The 27737-nt window shown below is 46.7% G+C and overlaps 2 protein-coding genes across 17 annotated transcripts in view; one reads left to right on the top strand and one right to left on the bottom strand.

The window, feature by feature from the left end:
- KCNC1 (potassium voltage-gated channel subfamily C member 1) overlaps positions 1 to 5167 on the top strand; it is a 52146-nt gene extending 46979 nt beyond the window's left edge. The window contains exon 4 of the mRNA XM_024255414.3: positions 60 to 5167. Within this exon, the coding sequence (XP_024111182.1) occupies positions 60 to 124 (65 nt within the window). The 3' untranslated portion in view covers positions 125 to 5167. The remainder of the gene's footprint in view (positions 1 to 59) is intronic.
- Positions 1 to 27737, bottom strand: part of SERGEF (secretion regulating guanine nucleotide exchange factor) — a 253741-nt gene that overhangs the window by 14198 nt on the left and 211806 nt on the right. For 8 of the 16 annotated variants that reach the window (XM_054525851.2, XM_054525852.2, XM_054525847.2 and 5 more), the window contains one exon: positions 6300 to 6791. The exons of 1 other annotated variant lie outside the window; for it this stretch is intronic. In XM_054525851.2, the coding sequence (XP_054381826.1) occupies positions 6333 to 6791 (459 nt within the window). In that variant the 3' untranslated portion in view covers positions 6300 to 6332. Of the gene's footprint in view, positions 1 to 6288; positions 6792 to 27737 lie in introns of those variants that run through there. 7 more of the 16 variants (XM_063728525.1, XM_054525855.2, XM_024255571.3 and 4 more) reach the window with 5 other exon arrangements.

Below are 27737 nucleotides of genomic sequence, written 5' to 3'. Positions count from 1 at the left end.
AGCGGGATGGGAGAGCCAAGAAGAGAAGCTCAAGTGTTAATTGTATTCTTTACATACAGATCTTTGCAAAGAAAGCCCTGTCATTGCTAAGTATATGCCGACAGAGGCTGTGAGAGTGACTTGACCAGGCGGCTTGGCCGAGGACACTGGTGGCTATTAAGCATCTGGGTGGACCTGCAGCCCCTCCTCACCCTCGGACAGAGTAAATTCACGCCATGCAGGTTTGCCGGACGAGTCCGAGTGGCCCAGGCATTGTACTAGGACGGACGTAGCTTTTTCTACGGCCAAATGGTAACTGACCGTAGAGGATTTCTTTTCCTTCTTTTCATTTTTTAAAATTTTATTTTATTTGGGGAGTGGGGGGTGGAGGGGCTCCTTAGCATGACTTGCATGAAGTTAAACAGAAAACCCAGCAAACCAAACCCACCAACCCCCTGCAACTGTATGATTACCCTGAACAACAATAACGAAAAGAAAAACATCAAAGCCCTCTATTTTCTTTCAAAGCTCTTGACTTTCACACACGTTGTTGGAGCCAAACTGTAACGGCGTTCGGTAGAAACCTGTACATTTCTGGGGGTGAGGGGCGAGGGGAGGAGGGATGGAGATGGGGAATGGATTGCTTCCTTTTTGTACACAAGATCAAGAGGAAAGCTTCCAAAAAGGGCAGTCGGTCAGTCATCGGTCATATTGACCTCACCTTCATAGTTCATCTCTCATGTGGAAACTGAGAACTTTGCTCCAAATAGAATTGTGGAAACTCGCACGGCTGCCTTCTTCCCCGTTTGGCATGCTTGTGACCCAGCGGACGTCTCCCCAAGACCCCTGACAGCAGCTAGTCTAGGTTGATTCTCTCATCTTATCGCTGTGTAGATCCAGTGTGACCAACTTTCATAACAAATTGTTCATAGTAAATAATCACCACCGTATGGATTTTCCAAGTGTTCCATTAAAACCAGGATGTAGAGCACCAAAAGATCAGGACCACGGGAGGAGCACCCTCCTCCACCTTTACTAAGGCACAACCTGGCATTGTATGCAATTTAGTACTTCAGAGTAAAAACCTGCATGCCCAATGTTATGCAAAGCGATTCTAGCATGAAATAAATTTTGTATCATGGTTTCTGTATAGTCTAAAGCAGATTTGTTTTCCTGAAGCAGTCGGAGGTTTGCAGAGACACACTTCTGCATCTCGAATAAATATAGTATTTTCCCAACAGAAACAGAGGACAGTAGCTTGGCTTTGGTCTGATTCTAAAATTAGTGGGGTGGGGGGGAAGGATGATATTTTTGAAAAACACATGCTTGAGTTGAAAAAAATGCAACATCTCAAGCTTTCACTGCAGCTCACAACATTTCCTGGAAAGAGAGCAATGATGCTTTAGCTCAACAACCTCCCCTCCCTGGGCCCTGGCCCCCAATAATAAAAAACTGACTTTTGAGATGAAGCATGAATTTGGGTTTTTATTGCCTTCAGGCAGTGCCGTGATTCTGGTCTGGGCCTCTGGTCCCCTGTGGCTGGGCTGGGGTAAACCTGGGCCCTGGCTGCTCTGGTCTCAAGGACCCACCTTAAGGTGCTTGTCCTCTTGCTGGGGAAAGTCAGGCCCTAAGGAAAAAGTTGTCCTCTGCAGATTGGCTGGGCAGGGTGGCCCCTTGGGCTGCAGATCCTGTTGGGTCAGGGGAGGGAGGCAGCTTTCAAAGGCACAGGGCTTATAAGGACCTAAGACCAGCACATCCTCTAGGGGGTTCACCTGACCAGGAAACTTCTCCATGAATCATGCCATACTGATGGGTCCTTGAATCGGGCCATGTTAGAGCTCCCAGCCCCCTATGCAGACCGTGGTCACCTCACTTCTAGGGCCATTCTTGATTCTGATGAAGCCAGAGGTAGGGTTTCACTGTCAGATCTGGGTGCCCTACCCAGCAGCACCCTTGCCAGGACAAGTCTGATGGATGCCCTCATCACACACCCCTCTCTCGGCCTGGAGGCATCTTGGGAGGGGTAAAGCCCTCTCCTAGGGATCTGGACTGTCTTGGGTTGTTCACTTGGTTTTGGTGGCAAAGTGGAGGTTTGGGGTTCCAATTCTCTTCTATCCATTAGAGACTTCAGGAATGTTCAGGTGGAAAGAGTCCATAATGGTCATGATAGTCAATCTATGAGCATTTTCCAGATGAGGAAATGAGGCCCAGAGAAGGGAGGGATCTGCCCAGGGCCACAGACAAGTAGGTGTCAGTCTTCCCCTGATTTTTGTTCCCGTGATGCCTCCCGGCATGGCATGAGTCCATGATCAGATGGTGGGTGGGAAGCTTCAAGTGTGTATCTAATTCTCATCTAACAGTTTTTCATCATCTCCAAGCATTGGCCTCAACTTCCTGATGCCCCATGCAGTCCAGGAAACAAGGGGTTGGGGTCAGTGGAGTAGTGAGTACCGTCAGGCATCTGCCCAGGGCCTCTACCAGGGCTGCATCATTCATAAGCATCAGGATGCACAAGCCAAGTAGCCTCCGCTGCTGCAGGGAGGGTCATGTCCACTCTACTTAGGGATCCACAAGCAAAGAAGTGCCCTGGTGGACTCAAAGTGGGACTCAGCAAAAAGCCGTTAGGAATATGGGTTTCCAGGGACACAGCAGCTAATGGGGAAAGGGAATTAACATGAACTGAGTATCTACTACATGCAGGCATCTTACACACATTATCTAATGACAGCTTACAGTCACCTAATAGCCCCATTTTACAGGTGAAACAAGGTGCAGAGAGGTAAAGTAATGGCCCTAAGCCACAGAGCCAATGTGTGACAAAGCCAGGGTTTTAACCCAGGTGGTCTGAATCCAGAGCTCAGGTTACAACTGTCTCAAGCTACTTGAGGCCTTCAGGGGCTGGCCATTAGGGGTGGAAATGATAGGAACACTAGAGTGGCTGGTCCTAAATCCCAGGACCTCAGGACCTGGCCTCCTGCTCTACTTCATGAAGTCCCATGAATGTGACAGAAGGGAGCCACTTCTGATCCTGCCCGACACACAGCTGGCCAACCTCACTCTCCTGCTTAAACACCTCGTTGTCCTAAGATTGGAGTTTCAGCTCCTTCAACTAGCTGGCAAAGCCCACTGCCTCACCAGCCGCTCCTCCCTCCTCCCTCCGCACTGCAGTCACTCTGAAATTCTGAACTTGTAGCAGTTGCACGGACCCGCGCCCTCCCTCTATCATCCCCACCCCTAACTAACTCCCTAACTCCCAGTTTCAATTGATCACGAAGTCACTTCACCCAGAAGTGGTGGATGCCTGGGGCTGATGAGAAGGCTTTAAGCCTGAGCCCTAGGCCTGGATTCACCATTCCTAAGCACAATCTCACCCAAGGCTGATCTCATGGCCCTCACAACCCACCAGGGCCAAGGGTGGTGGGGGTGTCAAGGGATGATGGGGTACTTGTGATCAGGAGGGGAGGGTGAGTATGGTAGTTAGGGAGGGAGACGTCCCACCAACATCTGGTCTGTGCTTGACCTTCAACCATCACTCCAGGGGCCAGGCCAACGACCTGGGAGCACAGAATGGGGCCTGCTCCCCTCTTTCCCTTCCTTCTCACACAGGAGGAATATGAAGACTGATTCACTTAGTTCATTGAAAAAAAGTAGTTTTTAAAAATGAGTATTTTCTCAAATAGCCACAGCTCTTACAGCACATTAACTTACCAGGTGAATGATGTTGTCATAAATTGACTGTCAAATGGTTATGATATTTGTAAAAGGGCTAAAAGTAAAGGATGAATAGTGACGAGGGGATCAGAGAGCCCACTCATTTAACCTCCCCCCTACGGTGGGTGGGGTGTACTGATGAATTAATTCATGGGCATTTATTGGGCACTTCCTCCATTCCAGGACCCCTCCTTGGCAAAGGGCTTCCAAAATTGACCAAGACCTGGTCTCTTGCTCTCAAAGAGCTCACAGGCTATTAGGAATGAGGGGCTTGGACATCTACAAAGTCTGAGAATAACCAACAGCAATCAAAGGGTGCAGAAAAAAAATCTGGGAGACATTGTCAACATCTCCTCACTCTATCTGATGAATGCTTTCAGACACTCATCAGATTCAGCCAGTGAAAGAGCATGGAGAGCGCCCATCTGCCCAACACTGCTGTCGGGAAAGGCAAAAATGGAGGAACTCAAGGTGACGGGATGGTCTGTGATGTCTTCTAGTGCCAACAGCCATTCATTCTTCCACATGTGGATTATCTGCACCTGTCTGCTTCTAAGAAGGGTTTGACTCAGTTCTGAGAGTCCGAGATTCTGCATCAAAGGGCTCAGGGGCTAATGCACCACCTGATCCTGTTTCAGGCTGGGAAGGAGCTCTGAGACACTTCTTTTTGGTACTCACAAGGAGGTCGTGGGAGAGGCATTAGGACTCAGCAGCAAAGGCCTTGGGATTTTGGTTTCTTCCAGCAGGTGCTGAAAGAGGTAGGAGGGAGCTCTGAACTGGAACCTTGTGAGAGAGAGTGCATTGGTTCTTTGTGAGTGGTAACTGTCTAGGCAGTATGGGCCTGAGTGCTATCTGGTGTGGGATTGCTTTCTGGCCTGTGTGTCTGATACAGGCCTTTAGGACAGTGGGTGGTGGGCCAGTGTCCTTGGGCTTGCTCCAATATGGGTCACCTCTGGGCCATCTGACTGCTCCATCTCTGTGGTTTGTTTGGTCACCTTGGCAAGTCAAGCTCCGAGTGCATGCAGATATCCTTCTTCCCATTCCTCAAGTTCTTGGAGACTGTACTGGCCTCTATTGGTCCTGAGAGGTGGGGAACCAAGAGATTTGCTGGCCAGGGCAGCCATGTTTCTAGGGTGCAATATTGAGAGGACTCCATGCACGATGTTCAAGGTCAGCCTATGGCTGTCAGTGGTCTCTATGTTCAGGCCTGGGAAGCTCAAGATTCTCCTCATCCTCCTCTCCTGAGCTGAACTCACTCCTGGTCCCAGGGCTACTCTCCATCGCACCGTTGTCTCACTCAAGGACTTAGCTGGGTCACTTCCCAATCAGGACCCTGGCCTGGTAGTGAGGTTTATGACCTGGAGATGGTCCCTTCCCCTCTTTTGGCCTCCATTTTCCCACATGAACAAACGAAAATGTTGAATAAAATCAGTGGTTTTTAAACTTTCTCGAGGACCTCTTGTCAAACGAAATGTTATGCGAAGCCCAATATAGAGAAACACTAAAGCTGCTTGGAATAAGATGTGTGTGGGGGTGGGGGGGGGCGGGGGAACCTGGACCTCTATCTACCTGGCCTCCTTGACCCACAAGGTGGCCACTGAGTTCTCAGGAGACTCCCAGGGCTCTAAAGGATGCAGCGTGATGGCCACTAGGCTGGATGGTCTTTCAAGGGCCTCTAACTTTGGTATCCTGGGATTTTGTAACTTGAAGCCACTGCAGCCCAGCCCTCACAGACTCATTCTGAGTCACAAGGAGGCAGCGTGGGATGGGTCACAGACCTGGGCTGCCTAGCTGGTGACACTGCCACATGGCTCTCCAGAGAAAGTCCATTCTCTGAGGTCCTCTGGCAAAAGGCTTGTTGCCAGTCACAGCAGAGAGAAAGGTCCTATGTCCCCCAGAGCCACAGGGAAGTCAGAGAATGGGGATCTGGCCTGGTCTCCATTTTACCTGAGGGCCCTCTTCCTGCACAGGCTAAGGCTTGCGGGGCAGAAGGTCAGGGGTCAGAGTCTTTGACGTTGCTATCCCTACAGACTCCCCTTCACATGCTGTGGCCTGTCCCTCATCTGAAACAATATACTTTAGCAATTATAGTCACACAAACAAGCTCCAGCGCCTTGGCTGACTCAGATGAAGACAAATCTTCTGAGAGTTTTGTCGGTTCTAGCCTCTCTTGCTGTCCTGGGGTTTTCCTCTACTGGGTCTTCCCAGAAATCTTGACTCTTCCTCCACATACTCCTCTCTATTCCCCTCCACCCCTACTCCAGAACCTTCTCCCTCACCCCCAGTCACCAAGATAAGAGCTCTTTCCTGTTTAAGTATCCAGTCATCTTATCAGGGTACCCCGATATCCTTGAACTAGAAAACCATGTGCTCTGGGCCTTAAAAATAAAACCCCAGGAGGGGCTGCTCTAGGCATGGCCCAGGAACCCTTTGTTTTGCTGAATTGAAGGCTGCTGGGCCAAAATAATGAAGGACATAGAACTGGGTTTTCTATCTCCACCAGGCAGGGACAGGCTGGAGCCTTCCTACTGGTGTGTTAGTTTTCCATATCTTTAGTGAAGACCTAACCCCTCATTCTCCTCTGCTGAGTAGGAACCATGTCTGTCTCCTTGAGCCCCAGGCACTAGGCAAGCAGCCTGCCATCATTCTGGTTTGTGGTCAGCCCAGCCGTCACTGCCTCCTGAGCCCTTCTTCGGCCAACCCCACAGCCCAACAAAGCAATTCTCTGGGAAGGCTTTTGGTGAGAAAAGCCACTTTATTAAAGATTCTCTATCACAGTCCCCCATTTCTGGACCAGTCAGATTGGCTTTGGGTTGAAGTTTCTGATTGTCTTTCCTTCCAGTTTCTCTCTTTGTCCATGGCTTCCTGAGATTCAGTGTCCTTGGTGGCATCTGGGGAAAGGTAGGTGACCTTGGGGTCCTGGACCAATGCAGGGTGAGCTGGCAGCTGGCAGAGGGCCAAGGAGTGGCCAGCCCCACAGCCCACAAGGAGTCCTGACAATGACAGCAGAGCCTGCACCAGCTTCGGGGCCCAGACGTTGGCTTCAGTGCCATCTCCGCACATGCCATGCTCATTCCAGCCCCAAGAGTAACACACTCCACCTGTGAAGGAGAGGGAAGACTGCTGTAGAACAGGTTTTGGATAATAGGGCTGAAACATTCACCCTGAGAGTACAGGTATCATCATAAACCCCAGTTCACACAGGAAGACGCCAAAGCTTAAGGACGCATGGCGGAATCCTCCCCATCCCTACTTCCTTCCCTTCCCCGGAGGGCAGCTGCCCTCCTGCCCCTGAGGCATGCTTCCCATTCCCACAAAACTCATGACTGCTCATGTTCCAAGCATGGCTTTCCTCCTCGGCCCTTCCCTACTGTTACCACCACATATAATCCATCACCAGACCTACTGACTCTGCCTCCAAAAACATCTCAAATCTTTCCCCACATTTTTCCATCTCCTCAGCCAGCTCCAGCCTGATCCAGGCCACCATTTCTCTTACCTGGGCCATGCCAATAGCTAACTAACTAACCCAGTTGCTCACTCCATCCACCCGGATCTTCAAAGAGCATCAAGGCAATCTTCGACAACTGCAAATCTAATCACGTGTCACTCTGCTGCTTAAAACCCTTCAGTGACTTTCCACGGTCCTTGAGGAGGCCGTCCTTGGCCTGTGAGGCCTGAGTGATCTGGCTCCTGACTATCTTGGTGTCCTCACCCTGCACAACTCTTCCCCTCTCTCTTTGCATTCAGAACCCTGGCTTTCTTTCTGTTTCTTAAATATGTCCAGTAGGGCCTTCCTATCTCTCAAAGCCCCAGTTTACTGGGCTTCCAGACCTCTTCATGTTTTCCATTCCAGTTGTCGCTCAGAGGCCAGGGTCCCTGGCCACCCAACCCAAATCAGATTCTCGTGACTGCCCTTGTATTCTTCCCTCATGAGGACCTGGCACTCTGTAGTGAGGGATGATTTGTGTGGTGATGTGTTTACTGTCCCCTCTTCACTAGACTGCACTCTGTGGTGAGGGAAGAAGTGTGTATACTTTCTTCACTGCTGTATCTCTAGGACAGTGCTTAGTACACAGTTGGTCCTCAACAGATGTTTACTGAATAGATACAAAAATGAACAAATTCATACAGCCAGAAAGTGGCCAAGCCAACATTCATGCCAGGTAACTCCAACAGCCCACCCATCATAACACGTCTTCCTAGGTTTTAGACACTGTCCTAGGTCTAAACTCACTCATGTTTTTCTGTGGTTGTTTAAAAAAAATCTTCCGGACATAAAAATAATACATCTTCATGACAAAAGAAAAGAAAAGAAAAGAAACAATGGACAATATGGATGTGTAAGGAAAAGCAAACTTGCAGAATCTTGCCCTTGCCACTACTAGGAATATTTTGGGTATCTCTTTCAACCCTTTAATTCGTGAAATTTATAAATATTTGTATATATGTTTGTCCTGCTTTTTAACATTGTAGCACAACTATTTCTCCATGGATTGCAAACTATTCAAAAAGTAAATTAAAATTAGCCAGACATGGTGGTGCATGCCTGTAACCCCAGCTACTCAGGAGGCTGAGATAGGAGAATCACTTGAACCTAGGAGGCAGAGGTTGCAGTGAGCTGAGATTGTGCCATTTGCACTCCACCTGGGGTGACAGAGCGAGACTTTGTCTCAAAAACAAACAAACAAAAAAGTAAATTAAAAATAATTTTCTTCTCAATATGCATTAAAGAACAGAAAATAATTTAATAGAAAGACGCAGATCTCCACCCAGATTAAGAACATTAGCTAACATTTTGCCATATTTGCTTCAACCCGTCTCTTAAAAAAAATCATAGATACAGTTTATGCCCCACCTCCCATTCTTGTCCCTCTATCCAACCCTCCTTCCCAGAAGTAACCACTATTTTGAAGTTAGTATACATCATTTGCATGGTTTTATATTTTTCTACATAGATGTGTCCTTAAATATTGTGATCTTTTTAGTTTGTTTTAAAGACTTACACAAATAGAATCATTCACATTTTTTTTTTTTTTTTTTTTTTTTGCAAGTTGCTCTTTACACTCATCATTGTTTTTGAAATTTATCTGAGCTGGTAGTTATAGATCTAGTTCAGTTATTTTAACTGTGCATAGTATCCCATTATGTATAAATCATATTTCACTTACCCATGTCCCTTCTGATGGATAGTTATTTAATAATATCATTGTTGCTGTTTTATAATATAACAATTGAAAATATATAGTATTATGCAACGACAATACTAATATGGTTGCTATTATAGACAGTATTGCAATGAAAGTCTCTGAACATGTCTCCTTGTACAAGCTGGTATTGGGTGATCCCTGGGAATATATGAGTCATGCATGTATATGCAAGCATGTTTATGTTTAGTAAGTATGGCCAAATATCTCTCCAATGACTAGACATTTATATTCTTATCAACAATAGATACGAATTTGTTTCCTTATATCTTACCTTTAGACTCTTGCCATTCCCATGAGTACATTCAATTAGTTTGCATTTCCCTGACTACTAGTGAGATGGAGCAGTAGCGCTTTCTGTTGATTACCCGTTTAAGTTGCCTCTTCTGTGAATTGTCTATATACATTCTTTGTTTTGTTCTTTGGTTGTTTGCCTTTTCCTTATTGATTTGCAAGTATTCTTTGTGTATTATTTTGTTTCTATGATTCTTTGTTGTTATGTGCATTTGGAAGTATCTTCTTCCAGAAGTCTGTGGTGTGTCTCTTCACTTGGTTTATGGTGTCTTTTATTATACACATTTATTTATAATGGCTGCCTAATTACCTATTATGAAGATTAAACAATTTACTTAACCTGCATTCTATTATCAGATCCATAGGTTGTTTCCAATTTGTCATTATTTTATATAGCATTGCGATGAACATCTTTATGCATGAGTGTTTGTCTCTCTAATTATTTTCTCAAATTAGATTCTTAGAATGGGAATTCCTGGTCAAAGAGTATAGGCATTTTTGAGATGCCTGAGTACTGTTTTGAGTACTGCCAGAATACTTTTCAGAAAGGCTACTTGCATATACTTCAGCAATCTGTGAGAATCTCTGTCTTACTCTAGGACTGCAAGTATTTAATAGTATTATAATGTTGAAAGATCTTCCTAATTTGAAGACAAAAATGGTATCTCTTGTTTTAATATGTACTTTTTGGACTACCATTGAAACAGAAAAATAATTCTAATGTTTATCAGATATTTATATTTCCTCCTTTGTGTACTATCTGCTTCATATCTTTTTCCTGGTTAGTACAGAAGAGTTTAAGTATTCAGGCCCAAGAGCCAGATGAACTGGGTTCAAATCCCAGCTTCGCCACTTATTAGTTGTGCTTCTTCAAGCAAGTTACTTAGCTTTTCTATATCTCAGTTCTCTCATCTGTTAAATGGGGACAGTAATACCTTATTAGAGTTGTTTACAAGGGTTAAATGAGTAAGTATAGTATATGCAAAAGACTCAGAATGGTGCCTGGCACATAGTACTACATAAATGTTTGTTATTGTTGTTGTTACCTATTAAGAGCTTTGTTGTTTGAAAGACTTTGATTTTAAGAATATTCGTTATTTCTCTGCTATATTTAGCATTACTATTTTTTTCTCAGTTTGACTTAAAATTTTGTTTTCAGTCTTTTGATAAGTGTATGGTTCTACGCAGTAAAAACTTCTTTTTGATAGTTCCATGATTTGAATTTTTAAATCTTCTTTACATTTAACTCATTATCCACCGAAAACTTGTTTTGCAGACCACTCTATCAAGAGGGTAGCTGGCTGGGCCCTGGGATTACCCTTCCCTTCCCTTTCCCTTAGTAGGAAGGCAATCACTGGCCAAAAGCTTGGGTTTAGGGAAACACAGATGTCTGCCTGTTTGGCCCACAAATGCGGAAGCGCGTACAGAGAGGATGAACCCCAGGCCACATCTCCTACAGTTAAGCAGGAGTTCCAGCCAGGTTGAGCTGAGGCAAGAGGTAGGGAGAGTGGAAGAGGCTCGGTACCTTTGCGCCTAGTTCGGCACCTGGTATGGGCTTTGTGCCCGGCCCTGGTGAGTGGCACCAGCTGACCGTCAGCAGGGATGGGGGTGGGAGGAAGGCAGAGCTGACCTACCAGCAGGACACAGCACAGTGGGAAGCTGGCAGGTCCTTCTCCTCCAGCCAAAGGGAACACACTCTGAGGAAGCTACGCCTGGGACCAGGGTAGCCAAAGGCCTAGAGCCAGGATTTTCATGCCCACTGGGTCGAGAAGCCTGGTAAAGGCCCAGTAGTATCCCCCCGTAGTACTTCCAAAGAAAGCTGGACTTTGGGTTAGGTGCTCTGTGTACTTTATCTCATTTAATTCTAAGAACCATGTGAGGCAGCCACAATTTACAGATTATTCTCATTTTAGAGAGAATAAAACAGAGGCTCTAGAATCCAGGCAGGATGGCTCCAGAATCTGTGCTAAAGTCTGCATGTTATATCTCAGGGCTTGCCAAGCTTATTCTATAAAGGGCAGATAGGAAATATTTTAGGTTTGAGGGCCATGTTAGGTCTCTGTCATGTATTCTTTTTGATAACCCTTTAAAAACCATTCTTAGCTTGCAGCATCACACAAAAAGAGGCTACAAATCAAATTTGGTCACAGTTTCCCATCCCCTGCTCCACACATATTATAGACTATGGCCTATGGACTACGCTATGCTGTCCTGGGTCCCACCTTACCACACAACTGTGTGATAATGGTACGTAGGTTCCCACCGACTTCATAGGGTTGCCAGGAGGAGGAGCAATGCCCCAGCACCATGCCTGACACAGTGACAGCTCAAACCCATGTGGAAAGCAGATCATGGGAAGAGGAGGAAAAGGCAAGGAAAGCCACACCAGTGGCAGACAGCAAAGAGGAGGGGGGGGGGGGAAGCAGCAGATGAGAAGGTCTAGAGTATAATGATAGGAAGTTTGGGGCTTCCAAACACTTTAAACAAGCCTATAGAAAAAAAAAAGCCAGGATGCTGAACTCAGAAAGCAAAGGATTGGTTATCCCCTTAACAGAAGGACTTGCAGCAGGACATCTTTCAGTAATAAGCTCCTCCAGCATTTTAGAATAGGTTTCATTCACCCCCTAACCTCACTTAGGGCCACCTTTTCAGGGGCACAATGAAGCTGGCAAGGCCCTCCAGACTCAGCAAGATGCTACTATGCAGGCTGTTCTCACACAGAAGTAAGAGGAAGGAGAGTGGCCTACAGAAAGCCTCTCCCTAAGCGACATGGAACATGGAACATCCAGTTTTCAAAACAGGTAAGTTAGAGGATGATCCCTGGCTTTACAGAGGGCTCTCTGCAGTGTGCTTGGCACTTGTCAGGTCCTCGAAGACACCAGAATCCCACCTGGTTGATGGAGATCTGCTTTACTGGTCCCGGGGCACATGGCTGAGCCTTGGGTGGAGAGCCCCATATTTACAGAGGGATTCCCTAGGCCCTTGGAGTTCAGGCCTCCTGCTCACAGGGCTCAATCTAGGCTGTGACGAGTGATGGAGCTCACAGCCCACCACACTTGCGTCAGCCTAAGAGCCCTGCAGGCAACGGAACCTCAGGACTGGCAGGGTCCCTGGCACAAGCTGGACACAATACCCAAATCTGTTCAGGTCTGTGACACCTGCCCGAGCTTCTTGGCAACTAAGTCCTCATAGGGCCTTATGGTGCTGGGACTGCAGCCCAGTGCTAGGGAGGGGGCAGCATTTCTGCTGGAGGACGTTGCCAAGGAGGAATAAACACCTGAGCATGTGTGCAGAGCCTCCTGGTTGTCTCTTGAACCACAGAATAAAGACATTTCCCAACCTTTCTTGCAGCTAGGTGTGATCAGTGAGGGTCAAGCTGAAATGTTCTGTAATTGCTTATGGGACTTTTCCTTAAAAGACAGATGGCATACACTCTTTGCTCCTTCTTCTTTGTCCCTCCTCCATCCTGTCACTGGGAATGTGGATGCAATAGCTGGAGTTGTAGCCACTACCTCTGACCATGAGCAAGAGGGTTGCGACCTAGAGATGGTGCTTCTCAGTTTCATAAAAATGTCACCTTAATTTCCACAGCAATCCTCGGAGGTATTACTACTTCCATTTTACAGATGAAGAACCAGGCTCAGAGAGGTAAAGTCATTTGTCTATAGCCACACAGCTATTCTAGTCAGGACTAGAATCCAGGACTCCCAAATCTCAGGCGCCTTCACTAGTTCCAAACCATGTGAAAATGGTAACAGAATCATTGAATACTTGGTATATGCCAGGCCCTGTGATAAGCACTTTGCAAATATTCATTCACTGAATCCTCACAACAAACTTGTGAAGTGCAATCTAATATTATCCCCATTTTGCAGAGAGATGACGTGAACTGTGCAAGGAAACAAGAGGCAGAGCTGGATTCGAACCCAGACAGTCTGGCTCCAGGCCCTCTTCTATTTAATATTATACTGTTCTCTCTAGCAAAAACACTGCTTCCCACGTAATTAAGAAAAGGTACAGAGTAACAGGCCACCTATGGGAACACAGGAAGTAATGGAAGGCAAGAACTCCAGCTGGCGAGAGAAAGACACTATGCAGAGGAGCAGAAATCTCCCTGAGGCCTGTGAGCGCTGGGGCTGAGGCCCTGCCCCCTTCTGCATCTGCTGGGCAGTGGGAAGAGGAGGGAGAGATAGGCACAAGAAATTAGGTAGCAAATGGTCCATGTTGTCTCCTCCTGTCCAAGAGCATGCATAGCCCTAGACCAACAGTCAGGACTGCTCTTCTGCACTACCAGGCTGACGGAGAGGAGGGGTGAGGTTTGAGCGCCCTCATAGAGAGGAGGGCTCTGGATTCTGGTACATGTCAGGAAGGATGGGGCGGGCTGTGGAGCAGGGTAAGTTTGGGAGACACTTCTGAGTGTTTAGCCACCCAAGCTCATACGGATCCCATCCTTTTGGCAGCAACTGGTAGAATCGTCCCTAGGGTCCTGCTGCAAGCAAGGAATGGGGAGTGAGGAATCCCAGAAGTGGGCGTCCTAAAGTGCTTTGGGTCTAGATGGCAACATCAGGATGGAAAAAGGGGATCAGGTCCTCACGTCCCTTGCCCTATCCTTTATGCTGAGGCTGCTGGCCTGGGTGGGAGAAATCAGGCAGAAACACAGCCTGGTCTAGGTCCTCCCATGGAAAATTTCCTGTCTCCACAGCACCTATGAGACCAAGTCCAGGCCCCTTAGCTGGCTCCCAAGGCCCTCAGTAGTCTGTCTCTCATCACCCTTGTTCCCCAACTCAGTGTTCCAGCCCCAGAGGCTTGCTGTCGGCTCCCTGAATTCACCCAGGCTGTTCACATTGCCATGCTCTTGCCCAACCTGAGTCCATTTATTTCATCATGTGGGTGCCTTTTCTGGTTTAGGACTTGTGCTGCACACAAGACCCAGAGAAGAGGAAAATTCAGTTTGTGCCCTCAGGGTCCCCATCCACTGAGGAAGACAGCCATGGGAAAAGACAATTATGGGAAATGATGGCATGTGTACACAAGGGGCATGGACAGTGGTGTTTATTGTAGCACTGTTTGCAACTGCAAAAGACTGGGGGGCCTCAAGAACATTCATCAATAGAAGATGATTTCAAAAAGCCAGGGCCCCCTTCAGACTAGGATCCTTACATATTAAAACTTTTTTTAACATAAAGTTATGCAAAGCCCCTATATATTTTTATATGTACAAATTGAAAAGAATACATCCCAAATTGAGAACAGTCTCTGACAAAGAGAGGGAGAAATGAGGGAAGGGTGACCCTCATTTTCGTTTTGTTCAAATATTTTAAAAAGCAGTAACACAGAGATGATTTTAAAAATAATAGTATTTCTAAGGGATGGAGGTAGCATAGAGGAGAGGATGACCTAGGAGACACTGACCCAGGAGGCCATGCAGAGAATGGCCATGAGAATGGCTATGAGGATGATGGTCCTATTGGTCCTGGCAAAGGACACAGGCACTGTCAGTGTTGGGCCCTGCTATGGTTTGAATGTGTTCCCAAAAGAACAGGTGTTGGAAACTTAATCCCCAATGCAACAGTGTTGAGAAGTGGGACCTTTAAGAGGCAATTAGGTCATGAGGGCTCTGCCCTCATGAATGGATGAATGCTGTCACTGTGGGAATGGGTTAATTATCGTGGGAGTTTGGTCTCTTTTTCTGTCTCCTGAATGTTTGCTTGCCCTTTTGCCATGTTATGATGCAGCAAGAAGGTCTTCCCCAGGTGTGGCCCTGTGATCTTGGACTTCCCAGTCTCCAGAACCATTTATTGAGCTAAATAAATCTCTTTTCTTTATAAATTACCCAGTCTGTGGTATTCTGTTATAGCAGCAAAACACGGACTAAAATAGGCCCTTTCAGGAATTAGTCCATCCGTCACTCTCCAGGGCCAAGGATACCCTCAAGGCAGGAGCTGAGGCAGCAGGAAGAAGCTATTCCAGAATCACGAAGTGGGGCTGTTCACCCACAGGATTACTCTGGGGATGTTTTGGGTTTGTGGCCCACATTGCTTCAGAGAAGGCTGTATGTGGGAAAACAGACAGGCCTAGGGTCCCCTTCACACCAAGATCCACAGCAGCTCTGAGAATGAGGTGAGAGGAGTAGATGGGGGGTGAGGGTTGGAGGTAAGGAGGCCAGCAAGGAGGCTATGGCTGTCCACCAGGTAAGAAAAGGGGAGGGCCTGTGGAAAAAGGGTTTTGGGAAGGTAATGTGCAAAATACAGCCAGGATCTGGCCACTTCTCACCAGCCCCATCACCCCTCAAGGGCTGCCCAACTGGTCTCTCTGCTGCCTCTGTTTCCCTGTATGTTCTATTCTCCACACAGCAACTTCAGCGATTGTGTTAAAACCTATGTCAGACAAGGCACTGCACTGTTTAGAATCCTTCAGTGGCTTCTCCTGTTACTTAGAATAAACAACAGCGGGTCTCCAGCTCCTTCTCTGACATCATGTTCTATCATGATCCACTCTGCTAACATCACCATAGTGACACTGACTTTCTTACTGTTCCTCAAACAATACTTGCCTCGGGACCTTTGCACTTGTTGTTCCTGATATCTGGAATGCTCTTGGCCCTGACAGCCACAGGTTCATTCCTTCATGTTGTTCAGGTATTTGTGAGAGTCCCACCTTATTTGAGAGGCCTTCCCTGACAACTCTATATGAAATAGCGGTCTACCCCCACTCCCGTCTTATCTCTTCACCTGCTTTATTTTTCTTCGTTTTTTTTTTTTTTTACAGTTTATTTATTTTATGATCTCTCTCTCCTAACCAAACACAAGTTCTTTGGGAGTTAGGTACTCTGTTTTGTTTGCTGCTATATCCCAGTGCTTGGCATAGGTTAGCGCTCAATGCTGTTGTGTGAATGAAAGGACAAATGAATGAATGGCTAGTGAGAGAATGGAGCTGCTTGTTCTCTCTTAGAGGGCCGAAAGGGAACCCATGGATGTGGAAAGCAGCAGCCATGGGCATGGCAATTGTAGCTCGCTATCAGGAAGAATGCTGCAATGACTGGAAGACTGCTCTGGAACATAGCTGGTGCTCTGCCACAGGTCCTGAGCCCCCAGGGCAGTCCCACAGTGGGCAGAGGCTGGGCTGAGACAAACCAAAAGTCATTCCAATCCTGGAGAACTTGTGTGGTGGTGTGAGTGGATATGGAAGTGTTTAAGAAAGAGAAGGAAGGTGGACACAGAAGAGCAGAGTGGGCAGATACACGCTCCCCAGGCTGGCTCCTTCAAACCAGACAAAAGAAAGGCCTTGGCTCAAGTGATAAATAAGTGTGTTGAATTGATGGGTTCTAAGCTGCAAGGCTAGGACTGCTCTGGAACCTCTTCTAGAACTCCATTGCTCAAAAGGTTGCCCAGTTCTCTCTGTCAATCACTTTCCCTTTACATAGGAGGAAACTGAGGCCCACAGTGGGGCAATGCTATGCCAAAGGTCCCCACTGGCCTACCTCCCCACTCCTCTCAACCACCCCCTGGCATCACTGCAGGCACCTCATCTGACAGCAGCCCAGTGAGGCACGTATTGGATCAACACTGCATGGAAGAGAAAACTGCATTTGGGTGCAGTTCAGAAACAGCCAAGCTGGGACAGGCAGAGGCCAGCCCTCCCCACCCCCAGCCCCAGGAGTAGGAGGCTGCTGTGGACACATTTCCTCAGTCACCTGCAGTGAGAGCGTGCTGTGGCACGTTGGCTCCAGTGGGTGACTATTCTTAGATCTAGGGAGCTATGATGACGGATTTAGAACTTACAAGGTGGAAACATGTTGGCCTGTTTTATAAACAACTGAAATCCTCCCTACAGACTGTCTTTCTGAATTTTGTGTTCTCTCAGAACTGCTAGCTTTCTGGGCTTATTGGCTGCCTTGAGAGAGGGGGCAGAAAGAGAAACTAACCCTCTTGAGGGCCTACTATGATCACATATGGTGTTATGGGCTTTTGTATCACCCATCTCATTTAACAGCTCTGGGAAGAAGATATTTTGGTCACACTCTGTGGATGAGGAAACAGGCTGGGAGAGGTCCAGAAGCAAGCACACCCTGTGATGTGGTACAAGACTGAGGCTGTGGACCAGCAGGTCTGCTGTGGAGCCTGGTGCTGCCAAAAGAAAGGTGGCCCTGGCAGATGGAGCAGTAAGGGCATGCACACAGCACCTTCGGATCTGAATCCCTTCAGGTGTTGCTCTCCTGTCCTCCAAGATTTCTTCACTCTTGGTGATACCTCCTTCCTCTGTATGACCTGGTAGCTTGTCCCCATTGCCTACCAGGGCCCTCTCAGCAGATTCTCAGTCGTCATCATCCCTCTAGAAGTATGGTACGCAGAGCTGGCTGAGGTCCAGAGATGAAGAGCCCACCAAGATGCACACATAGTCCCCAAGGCTCCACCTCTGTTAGCTTAGCCTGAGGCCACATTCGCTGCTTTCGAGCCCAAGTCACTTCCCCTTGCTGAACCTGCGGCCCGCATAAACTCCTAAACAGTTTCTGGAGGACCTGTTCTCCTATCTCTTACCTGGCCTGGCCCGTACGCTGGTGTTTTAGACCTGGCTGGAACTTTCAGGTTGTTTCCATTAAAAGTCATCTTATTAAATGAACATGCCAATCTCCGAGGGGCACTAGCAGAGGGGTGGAGGAATGGATGCCATTCTGGGCCCAGGAGCAGCTGCACTGTTGCCATTCCTGAAGCCTGGTCACTACCAGAGCCTCCTTACATTGCTCTCCTCAAGCCTGTTTGGGAATCACCAGTGTGCAGAAGAGGAAGCTAGGGAATTAGGGCAATAGTGGAGGTGGTAGTAAGAAGTTCTGCTCTGGAATCCAGTGGCAGGTCCAGAAGAATCCACATGCAGGAAGATTACGGTACTAGAGTTCACATGGGGACGGATGACACAAATCTGAGATATAATTCTCCCTAGAAGTTCCAATCACTTAATAAATATTATACCTACTTAGTATCTGGTCCGTGTCTGGTGCTATGCCCAATTCAGTTCAATTCATTTTGTACACATCAACTAGGCTCCCACAAAGCCCAAGTGCTGGGTTAGAGAGCTGAGCGTCCATCCCACAGTGACAGCACAGGGAGATGAGGTCCTGGAAAGATTTGCTCAGGAAGACCAGGCAGTGGCTAATTCCTGAGATGGATCAAACCCCCAAGGGAAGAGAGTCTTTCTCTTATTTATCTTTTTTTTTCTAAACAGTAAAATTTTATTAAACTTCATGTCAATAAAAATTATTACAGTACAAAATAGGAAAAAACTAATGGGTTAATACTTTTAATATATATTAATGCATTTTTTTCCTTTTAAATAGACTATTTTTTAGGATAAAATGTAGGTTCATAGTAAAATTAAGCAGAAAGTATGGACAGTTCCCATAATACTTCCTGCCTCTACTTACTTCATAGCCTTCCCCACCAACATCCCGCACCATTGACACACCATTAGCACTCAAAGTGGGTGGTTTACATTATGGATGATCTTGGTGTTGTACATTATACAGGTTTTGACGAATGTATAATGACATGGATCCACCTAATTATAATGTCATACTGAATAGTTTTGCTGCCCTAAAAATCCTCTGTGTTTTGCGTACTTATTTATCTTTTCATCTGCCAGAGTTGCAGAATAAATGAGTAGATGAATAGTTATAGAGTGTCGATAATATTCAAGCAGTTGCAGAGAATATAGCACCAAACAACACACAAGGTCCCTGTCCTCAAGGGGCTTATACTCTAATGGGAGAAACAACAAGCAAGTAGGCATACAATTCAACAGAATGCAGCTAGTAATATGTGTTATAAAAAAAACAGTATATGATTTAGAAGGGCAGGTAGTCGGGAAGTCCTCCCCAATAAGGTGGCCCCTGAGTTGTGACCTGAAGGACAAGAAGGAGCCAGCCATACCTGTGGGAAGAACTTGGCAGGCAGAAGAAATGACAATACAAAGGCTGGAAGGAGGAAGGCGTTTTGCCAGTTCCAGATAACAGCAAAGAGGGTGACCATGTGTGTCTGGGGCCTTAAAATTGAAAGGGAAGGCCAGGTGCGGTGGCTCACACCTGTAATCCCAGCACTTTGGGAGGCCGAGGCGGGCAGATCACGAGGTCAGGAGATCAAGACCATCCTGGCTAACATGGTGAAACCCTGTCTCTACTAAAAATACAAAAAATTAGCCAGGCGCGGTGGTGGGCGCCTGTAGTCCCAGCTACTCGGGAGGCTGAGGCAGGAGAATGGCGTGAACCTGGGAGGTGGAGCTTGCAGTAAGCCGAGATAGCACCACTGCACTCCGGCCTGGGTGAAAGAGCGAGACTCTGTCTCAAAAAAAAAAAAAAAAAAGAAAAAAAATTGAAGGGGAAGCAGGGCCTTGGGATGCCAGGTGAGCAGTTAGAAGTTTGAGAATGCTGAGAAGCTAGAGAGGGTTTTAAGCAGGGAATGACAAATTCTGATTTACATTTGAAAAGGCTGCTCTCTGAAGGCTGGATTACAAAGGCAAAATGCAGGGAGCAGATTTAGGAGGCTACTGCATTGCAGAGAACCAGGCAGTGCATGAAGGTGGCTCAAAGTAGGCTGGTAGCAGTGGGGACGGAGATAAATGGATTTATAAACTGTTTTGGAGATAGGATTTCTAGGACCTGCTGATATATTATATATACAGAGAGACAGGAATTAAAACTGATTCCTTTAGCAATGAGTGGATGGTAGTGCTATTTATGAAGTTGAGGAGGCCTGGAGGAGAGATAGGCTTGGGGGAGAAAATCAAGAGTTCTGTTTTGGACATTTTAAGATGTAAGTGCCTATTAGACATGAATGAATGAATGTGTTCCCCAAATACAGACCTCTGGTGAGCCTAAGAGATGATCAACCTGAGACCCGGGAAACCGTGTGAATGACAAATGGTAGGAGCTACCAGGTGAGCAGAGGGCAGCTCAAGAGATAACACTGTGCTTATGGTTCGATAGGGCCTCATTTGGTGCCTTTATCACTCTAAATTATAGCTCCTGTTTTTGTTTTTTCTTGAATGAAGTGCTTGACTGGGATGCATACATACTACATGGGCTAATAAATATAAATTGCCTTTGTGAATGTCCCTACTTCATAAAAAACACATAATATTTGAAAAGAAAATTACCATTTCAGATCATTATAACCACCGGCCCAAGTTCTCCTACTGGTCCCACTGGAAGTAGCTAGCATTCTTCTCTAACCCTGGTGAGCTGCCTGGACTGCTGCGCTGGGAAACCCAGGCACAGAGCTCCTCTCCTGAAGCAGGGTGTCAGCAGGAGCAGTGGCATTCCCAGAGGATGCAGTGTTTGCATGAGACCCTGCAGCCAGACTCTCTTTGGGACATCTAATTCCCGGGTAGTATGAGGCCACCCAAAAATGAGGCAGCCCTGAAAGACCCTTAAACATTGGTTCTAAGAATAAATACACAAATGAAGATAAGGAAGCCCAGTGAGTTCCACTGGCTCCCTCCCTACATGGCTACACATGTCTCCACCTGGGACTACTCAGCCTCCTGTGGGCTCAGCCCCAAGTGGCAGATTCCCCTCCCAGACAAGGGGGCTAGAGACTTTGAGGCTGAGGCGAGGCACATTTGTCTCAGAGTGTGAATCTTTCAAATGGCATTCTAGCTCAGGAGAAAATACCAAGTCTGGACCTTAGCCTATAAGGTCCTATACCATCTGGTCCTAGCTACCTCTCTGATACCCATTGCTGCCACTCTCATCCTCACCTCTTCTAATCCACTCCTCTTCAGCCACACTGGTCTCCTTGCTCTTCCTCCAACTGGCCAGTCATGCTTCCAGCTTTAGCCTTTGTACCAGCTGTTCCCTCTGCCTGGAACCTTCCTCCCCAGATAACCATATGGCTCCCTCCCTCCCTCCCTTCAATCAGGGCATCATTCAAATGGCACTTTCTTAGAGGGCCTTCCCTGATCACCCAATTTCATCCTTTCATTCTCTTTATACTGCTTAATTTTCCTTCCCAGCACATAATACCCTATCATATACTTTTGTTTGTCTGTTTCCCCACCAGAATGAAAAGCTCTATGAGAGCAAACATTTCATTTTATTCAACTGCTGTATCTCCAGCACTTAGAAAAGGTATGGGTACATAAAAGGTGCTCAATAAATATTTGTTTTAGCAATGAAGAGTTGTCACTTGCCCCAGGAGGGGCTCATTCCCTTGAGGGGAACCCAAATCAAAGTGCTGGGCAGACCATCCACTGGGATCACCAATCTGAAGCAACTGCTATATTGTGTGTGCACACCGACACATGTGGCAGGGCAGTCAGGGTAGCCCATGCTGAAGGCATTTTGTAGGGCGGCTGCAGCCTCAGTTATGGAGGAAGGGAGTTATTAGAGCTAGGTGTTGAACAGACCACCTCCAACTCTAGGATCAACCCTCTCCTGGCAGGCCTAGCCTAGCCTAGTCCATGCCAGCCCTTCAAATGAGCACCCATCCATCTGCATGTAGGCTGACCCTCTGCTTCCTCAGATGAAGGAAAGCCAGGTGGGCAGTATATATCTCAAGTCCTCACCCAGTGGCTCAGAGAACTGGGAGAGAGTTGTTGCTGCTCAGTAGTTTTGGAGCCAGACAGGCTTGGATGTGATCTTGCCTCTGTCACCTACTGTATATACCTAATTCTTGGTTTCTTCATCTGTAAATAAGGACAATCGTCTTTTCCTTGCCTTTTTCTAAACGAATATGTAAAGTGCCCAGCACAGACTCCATCACGTGACACATGCTCACTGGACACTTGCTCCCTTCCCCATCTTCCCCTCTGCTGTTGGGATTGCCCACATCTCCTGCCCAGGATCTACTTCTCAGCCTTCCTCGATCTGGTCTATCTTGAGGCCAGCTATTAGTAAATCTGGGAAAATCGTCCAATACAGGGGCACATGGCAAAATTGTGTCATCCCTTCTCCTTCTTCCCATCTCCATGGACCCCTTGCATGGAACAAGTAGGTAACATTTGACATAAGTTCTAGCCGAGGGTTCAGATTAGTGTTTGTCTGAGGCATCCTGACAGGCACAAGCCACTAAGCATTGCTATGGAAACCACTTTGTTCTTCTCTGCTGTGTCATTTGTTTTCTGGCACGGTTGCAGTTGTGGTACCGGGGGAAGGGCAGTGGAAGAGGTACCCAAGGATCAGACACCTAGTGGGGCCTATGTTCCTACAGGATTGTATGACCAAGGCTAAGTCCTGCTTCTCCCTGGGTCTTGGAATCTCCAGCTCTCAGAAGTAGGACACTATTTTTCAAACAGTGGCCCGATGACCATCTGTGCTGGTAAACAATCAGAGTCCTGATGCCCATCCTATACCAACTGTCAGAATCTCCCTCAGAGCTGTGACGCACAACAGAGTTTGAGAACCACTGCTGTAGGAGTTAGACTCGCGAAATTGTTTTCAATCTCCCAGTGCACAAAACAGGCAGCACTGAAGTTATTCTGAGTGGAGCAGGGATGAAAGGCTCAGAGCCGCATCCACTCAGCCTCCCGCTACTCCCAACTGGTTCCATGGAATCCTACAGCTTCCCAGAGCATAGTTTGGGAATCACTGGACAAAAGGATTTCTGGAGGCTTCCCTAGAAGAGAAGTCAGCATTTGTTCCATCATTCGTTTATTCACAGATATTTGTTAGGTGCCTTCCTTCTTTACGCCAAGTATTTGTTTGAAGTCAGTAGCTCCACTATTACTTAATCTCTCTTGGGCTCAGATTTCTCCTTTGTAAAATGGAAACATAGTATTTGTTTTCCCTACTTTACTGGATTCTTCTAACAATCAAATAATCATGAGACCACCTATGGAAAAGTTGTTTGTTACCTGGAAGAGACTCTGCAAATAAATGCCAACAACTATTATTATTACTACCATTAGTGGTATATCTAACTATCTCAAGTCTATAGAACTAAGTTAAGTCCTCAGAGGCCTCAATGGACTGTTACTTTCCTACTCTCTGTAACTAAACGTCCAGAAGGTGTTGCAGGGTTTGGAGAACCATTGGTCTAAAAGCCTCCATCTAAAAAATATCTTTTCTGAGGGCTAAGAATATCCCTCAATTTGATGTCTTCTAAATAGAACATTTCTCTATTATCCCAATTTACTTCCATGATCATATATTACTTTCATAACAAAAAAAGTTCAGAAAACAAAGTCTGTTGAAAATACTGTCTGATGCACACAGTTATCTGAGAAACTCTTTATCTAGTGGTTTAAAATGAATTCAAATGAGATACTCAGGCAAGAGAAAATGCAAAATTTTCCCTTCCTAACAGCCACATGGCTCCATGGCAGTGCGGGGCTGAGTGTCAGACCTGGGCTCTAAGTCTCGGCTCTGCCATTAACTCAACACGTGGTCTTGGGTGAGTCACTACCTCCCACAGGGTCTCAAGTTTCTGCACCTATAAACTGAAAGCACCAGCTATGGTGATCTGCAAGGGCCCTCCTGGATCTGATGGTTGATGTTCCAGACAATGAAGTGTAACTTTCCCAATATACCCAGGCTGTAATTCTACAGCCTATATGGCTGTGCTGGGCGTACAGCCTTGCTGAGCTCACGGTGGCTCATGGATACAGTGCTCTTCTCCTCAGTCACTCATGCGGAGTTTTAGACCTTCCAAAGCTCCATCAGCCCCACTATAACCCTGAAGCAAGAAGGTCAGGGAATAAGCAGCTTGGGAAGAGAGGTGGCTCATTTCAGAGCTGCAAACTTGCAAGTGACAGGGTCATGACCAAAATCAAGGTATTTTAACTCCAAGCCTAGTATTCTTTACCTCATTGGGATCATATCCTAAAATACCCTAAAAGCTTCATGCAGTGGAAAGACCACCAGTGTTAGAGTCAGAAGATGGGTGCGATCCCCTCTTCCTGCTCTCCTGTGTGTGCTTCTGGACGAGCCACTCCCTATTACTGAGCCTCAGTGTCTTTATCCATAACATGGGGCTATTGTTCTGACAATTCCAGTGCTGTGGTGAGGCTCATGGAAGAGTGAATGGAAACCTTTTGTATGTTATAAAGTTAGATGTCAGTTACCATGAATACCATTTATTGGGCCCAAAGGTAGGGAGGAATCCATCCCATTTGTCCTTCAAGAAACCCAAAGCCCTGGGAAGTTTAAGTCCTGGGCCACAGGGCAGCTGGGTATGAAACCTGAATGAGCAAGTCACTTGACTTGCAAGCTGAGCTACACAGGACAGACTTTAAGCTTGGCCTTGCTCCCACCCTATGGAGACTAAACTGCACCAAAGCTGAAAACACTGGACAGAGTGTAGAGCCTAGCAATATGGATGGTTCCTTGTTCCCATCATTCGCACATTCAACTAGTCAACAAACATTCCTCTAATATCAATTCTAGATAAAGTGATATTTGGGTACCTTATGTATGCAAGGAAAGAGAAGAAGGAAGGAGCAAAGATGAATACGATGGTCCATTTATATGGAAAATAACTAACATTTAATAATGAACATTTCCTGAGCTCTTACCATATATCAAGAACTATGCTGTACTATTTCTGTTATCTCATTTCACACCCACAATAAGCCAAGAGGGCAGGAATGTTCTGGATCACTATTTTACCCTTGAAGAAGCTGAGGCTTAGCTGAGGCTCTGGCTCAGCTGAAAACTAAGTGGTGGAGCCAGGACTCAAACCAATGTCAGCCTGTCCAGATCCTAAATTCATAACTCCTAGTTCCACAGCCTCTGTATTGCTGGGTGACCTTAGGCAAGCATCTTCCCATCTGAAATGTAGAGATTCAATTATTCTAATGGGCACGAGAAATATCACAAACAACTGTGACCCAAAAGAGAAAGGGAGAAGCGCCCACTTGAAGTGAGGTGAGGCCGTCACTTCCCATTCCTCAGGAGAGGAAAGCATCAGGTAGAATCTGGGTGGCGTGATGACAGAGTCAGGCTTTTGCCAGACAGGGCTCAAACCAGCAGGGTTCAGAGAGGTATGGCTAACATCTGCCTACCTCCAACAAGGTCTGTCTCCCACCAAACTCAATTGTGCACCCCATCTACACACTCCATTTACCACCCCACCCCTGAGCCAGGACTTTGTTCATGCTGCCCCCACCTCCCCTTACTTCTCTCCTCCAGGAGGTCTCTTCTGATGCCGCATCTCTCCCCCAACAGAAAAGCTTTAACAACCACTCAAATACTATTTCATCAGGAAGCCCCCAACTCAATGGAATAGCATTTTCTTTAAGACCCTGGTCCTTGGTGAATGGCTCCCCTGTCTCTACAACTTGCTCTGTTTATAATGGAGAAGAGCAGTGTTCCTTCTCCATCTGAATCTGTCACAGTAGCAGATGCCAGTAAGGGTTGCCTGGAATGTCCAGACATGTGATGCTGCCATGGTAACAGCAGACCAAAGTTCGGAATGCTTTAACCCTGATGAGCTGCCCAGGCAGTGCCATGCCAGGCTGCTCATGGAATCTTCCTCAAAGAACCAAAAAAAAAAAAACAACTTCACCAAAACTCATGCAACAACAACACAACCCATTAATGGACAAGAAACTGCTGAGCACTGGTGCCAAGGTTCAGCTCCTATAAACATACTTTGGGCCACTCACCTGGTCCCTTTACCGATAAGGAAGCCAGGCCCTGGCTGTCTGCACTGTGGCTCACCCAGGGGGTAATGCGGTTTTTAGCTGGCTCAGCCAACGAAGCAGGCTGCCCCCAACTCCAGCCCCCAAATTACCACTTCTCTTGTTTGATGCTGCCAACCAGGGATCTGCGGCGTGGACCCTGGCAATTAGCACAGCACTTGCATTTGTTGGGGAATTAGGAGCCACTGATTACCCTAATTCCACGTCATTTACAGGCAATGAGTGTCAGCCTGGGATTGGCCTTTCCAAATGGTGGCCTACAGGGTGGCATGATCATGACTTGACTTTGAAATGGAAGCAAGGGCCTGGTAAGTCAGGCTGTGAACCAGGAGGGGAGGCAGGACTCACATCTGAGCCTAGCTATATGGCAGCCATTGCCTCCCCCAGTCCTGCCCACTTAAGGGAAATGAAGACCAGAAGAAGGTGTTTCCAAATTGAGAACATGCCAATTTCTAAGTCAATCCTGACCTAGGAAGAGAGCCCATTTCCCTTTGATAGCCCTGCTGACCCCCTAGAATGTGCAGCCACAAGATTAGTGCCCACTAATCTGAGAGTTTCTGGGGGCTAAAGGCCTGAGTCAAACTCTTACTGGCTGAGCAGGACCCTCACACTCTGCCTAAGCTCTCCTGACATCCCACTACCAAGGGCCTGAACTTCTTATCTGTCCTCCAAGTTGCTGCCTGGCTTCGGCCCCTTGGAATGTGAATGTGCAATGTATTAGTCCGTGCTTGTGTCACTACAAAGAAATGCCTGAGGCTGGATAATTTATAAAGAAAAGAGGTCTAATTGGCTCACAGTTCTGCAGGCTCTACAGGAAGCGTGGTGCCAGCATCTGTTTCTGGTGAGGGCCTCAGAAAGCTTCCAGTCATGGTGGAAGGCAAACGGGGAGCAGGCACATTGCATGGTGAAAGCAGGAGCAAAAGAGGAAGTGGGGGGAAGTGCCATGCTCTTTTAAACAACCAAATCACACATGAACTCAGAAAGAGAACTCACTTATAACCAAGGAGATGATACAAAACCACTCAAGAGGGATCTGCCCTCATGATCCAATCACTTGCCAACAGGCCCCACCTCCAACACTGGAAATCACATTTCAACATGAGATTTGGAGGGGACAAACATCCAAGCCATCTCACCCAATGATAATTACCTTAAGACTCTTGCTGTCAGACCCCTACTCACAAATGGGCCCTCCAGGATAGTGACATTTCCAGGATAATATAGGCCCCTACACCTTGTATGACTGATCCCTATCCCTATCTCAACCCAGCAGGGGCCAACTTCGTAGCTAGTATTCCCCGCATTTCTACCCTTTCCTGCCAGTTTGCTCTAAGAGGAGCCAGTTGGCTTGTATACACTTTATAGGGTCATGACCATGTGGAGCCAGCTAACTGAATACTTGTCCATTAGAGAACTTCCGGATCTCTCCAAAGGAATATATAGGTATTGGGGTTTGGCTGGACAAGTCCTGACAATTCCCTAATTCAAACTCTAGCTTGCTTGAAAATAGGGGGCTAAACCAGGTCTTTCCAGTCATTCATAAAGTGTTTATTTTGTCTTACTTGGTAGATACCATAAGGGATGTAAAATGAACCATTCATGGAACCTGCTAGCAAGGAATAAATAACTGAGGGATCAGAAGAGACTTCCTGGAGGAAGAAGAAAAGTTAGGGGAGAGGGAAGAAAGAGCATTCTAAGTAGATAGAACAGTGGGAACAAAGACCTAGCTAGGGGAAGGAGGGGATTGCAAAGATAATGGTGGTAGTTCCACTTGGTGTAAGAAGAAGTGGTGCAAAACATAGCAGAAGGAAATAAATTTGGGATGATACGTACGGGGCATATGGCAGATGGCTCAAGAAATATAATCCTCAAAAAGCCTGACTAAAGATTTTGGACTTTATTTCATAGCCAATTGGA

This window comes from Pongo abelii, chromosome 9, assembly GCF_028885655.2.
Source record: "Pongo abelii isolate AG06213 chromosome 9, NHGRI_mPonAbe1-v2.0_pri, whole genome shotgun sequence".
NCBI classification, from domain to species: domain Eukaryota; kingdom Metazoa; phylum Chordata; class Mammalia; order Primates; family Hominidae; genus Pongo; species Pongo abelii.
Note: the sequence above shows the minus strand (reverse complement) of the source record. Positions and strands in the feature narration are given on the sequence as shown.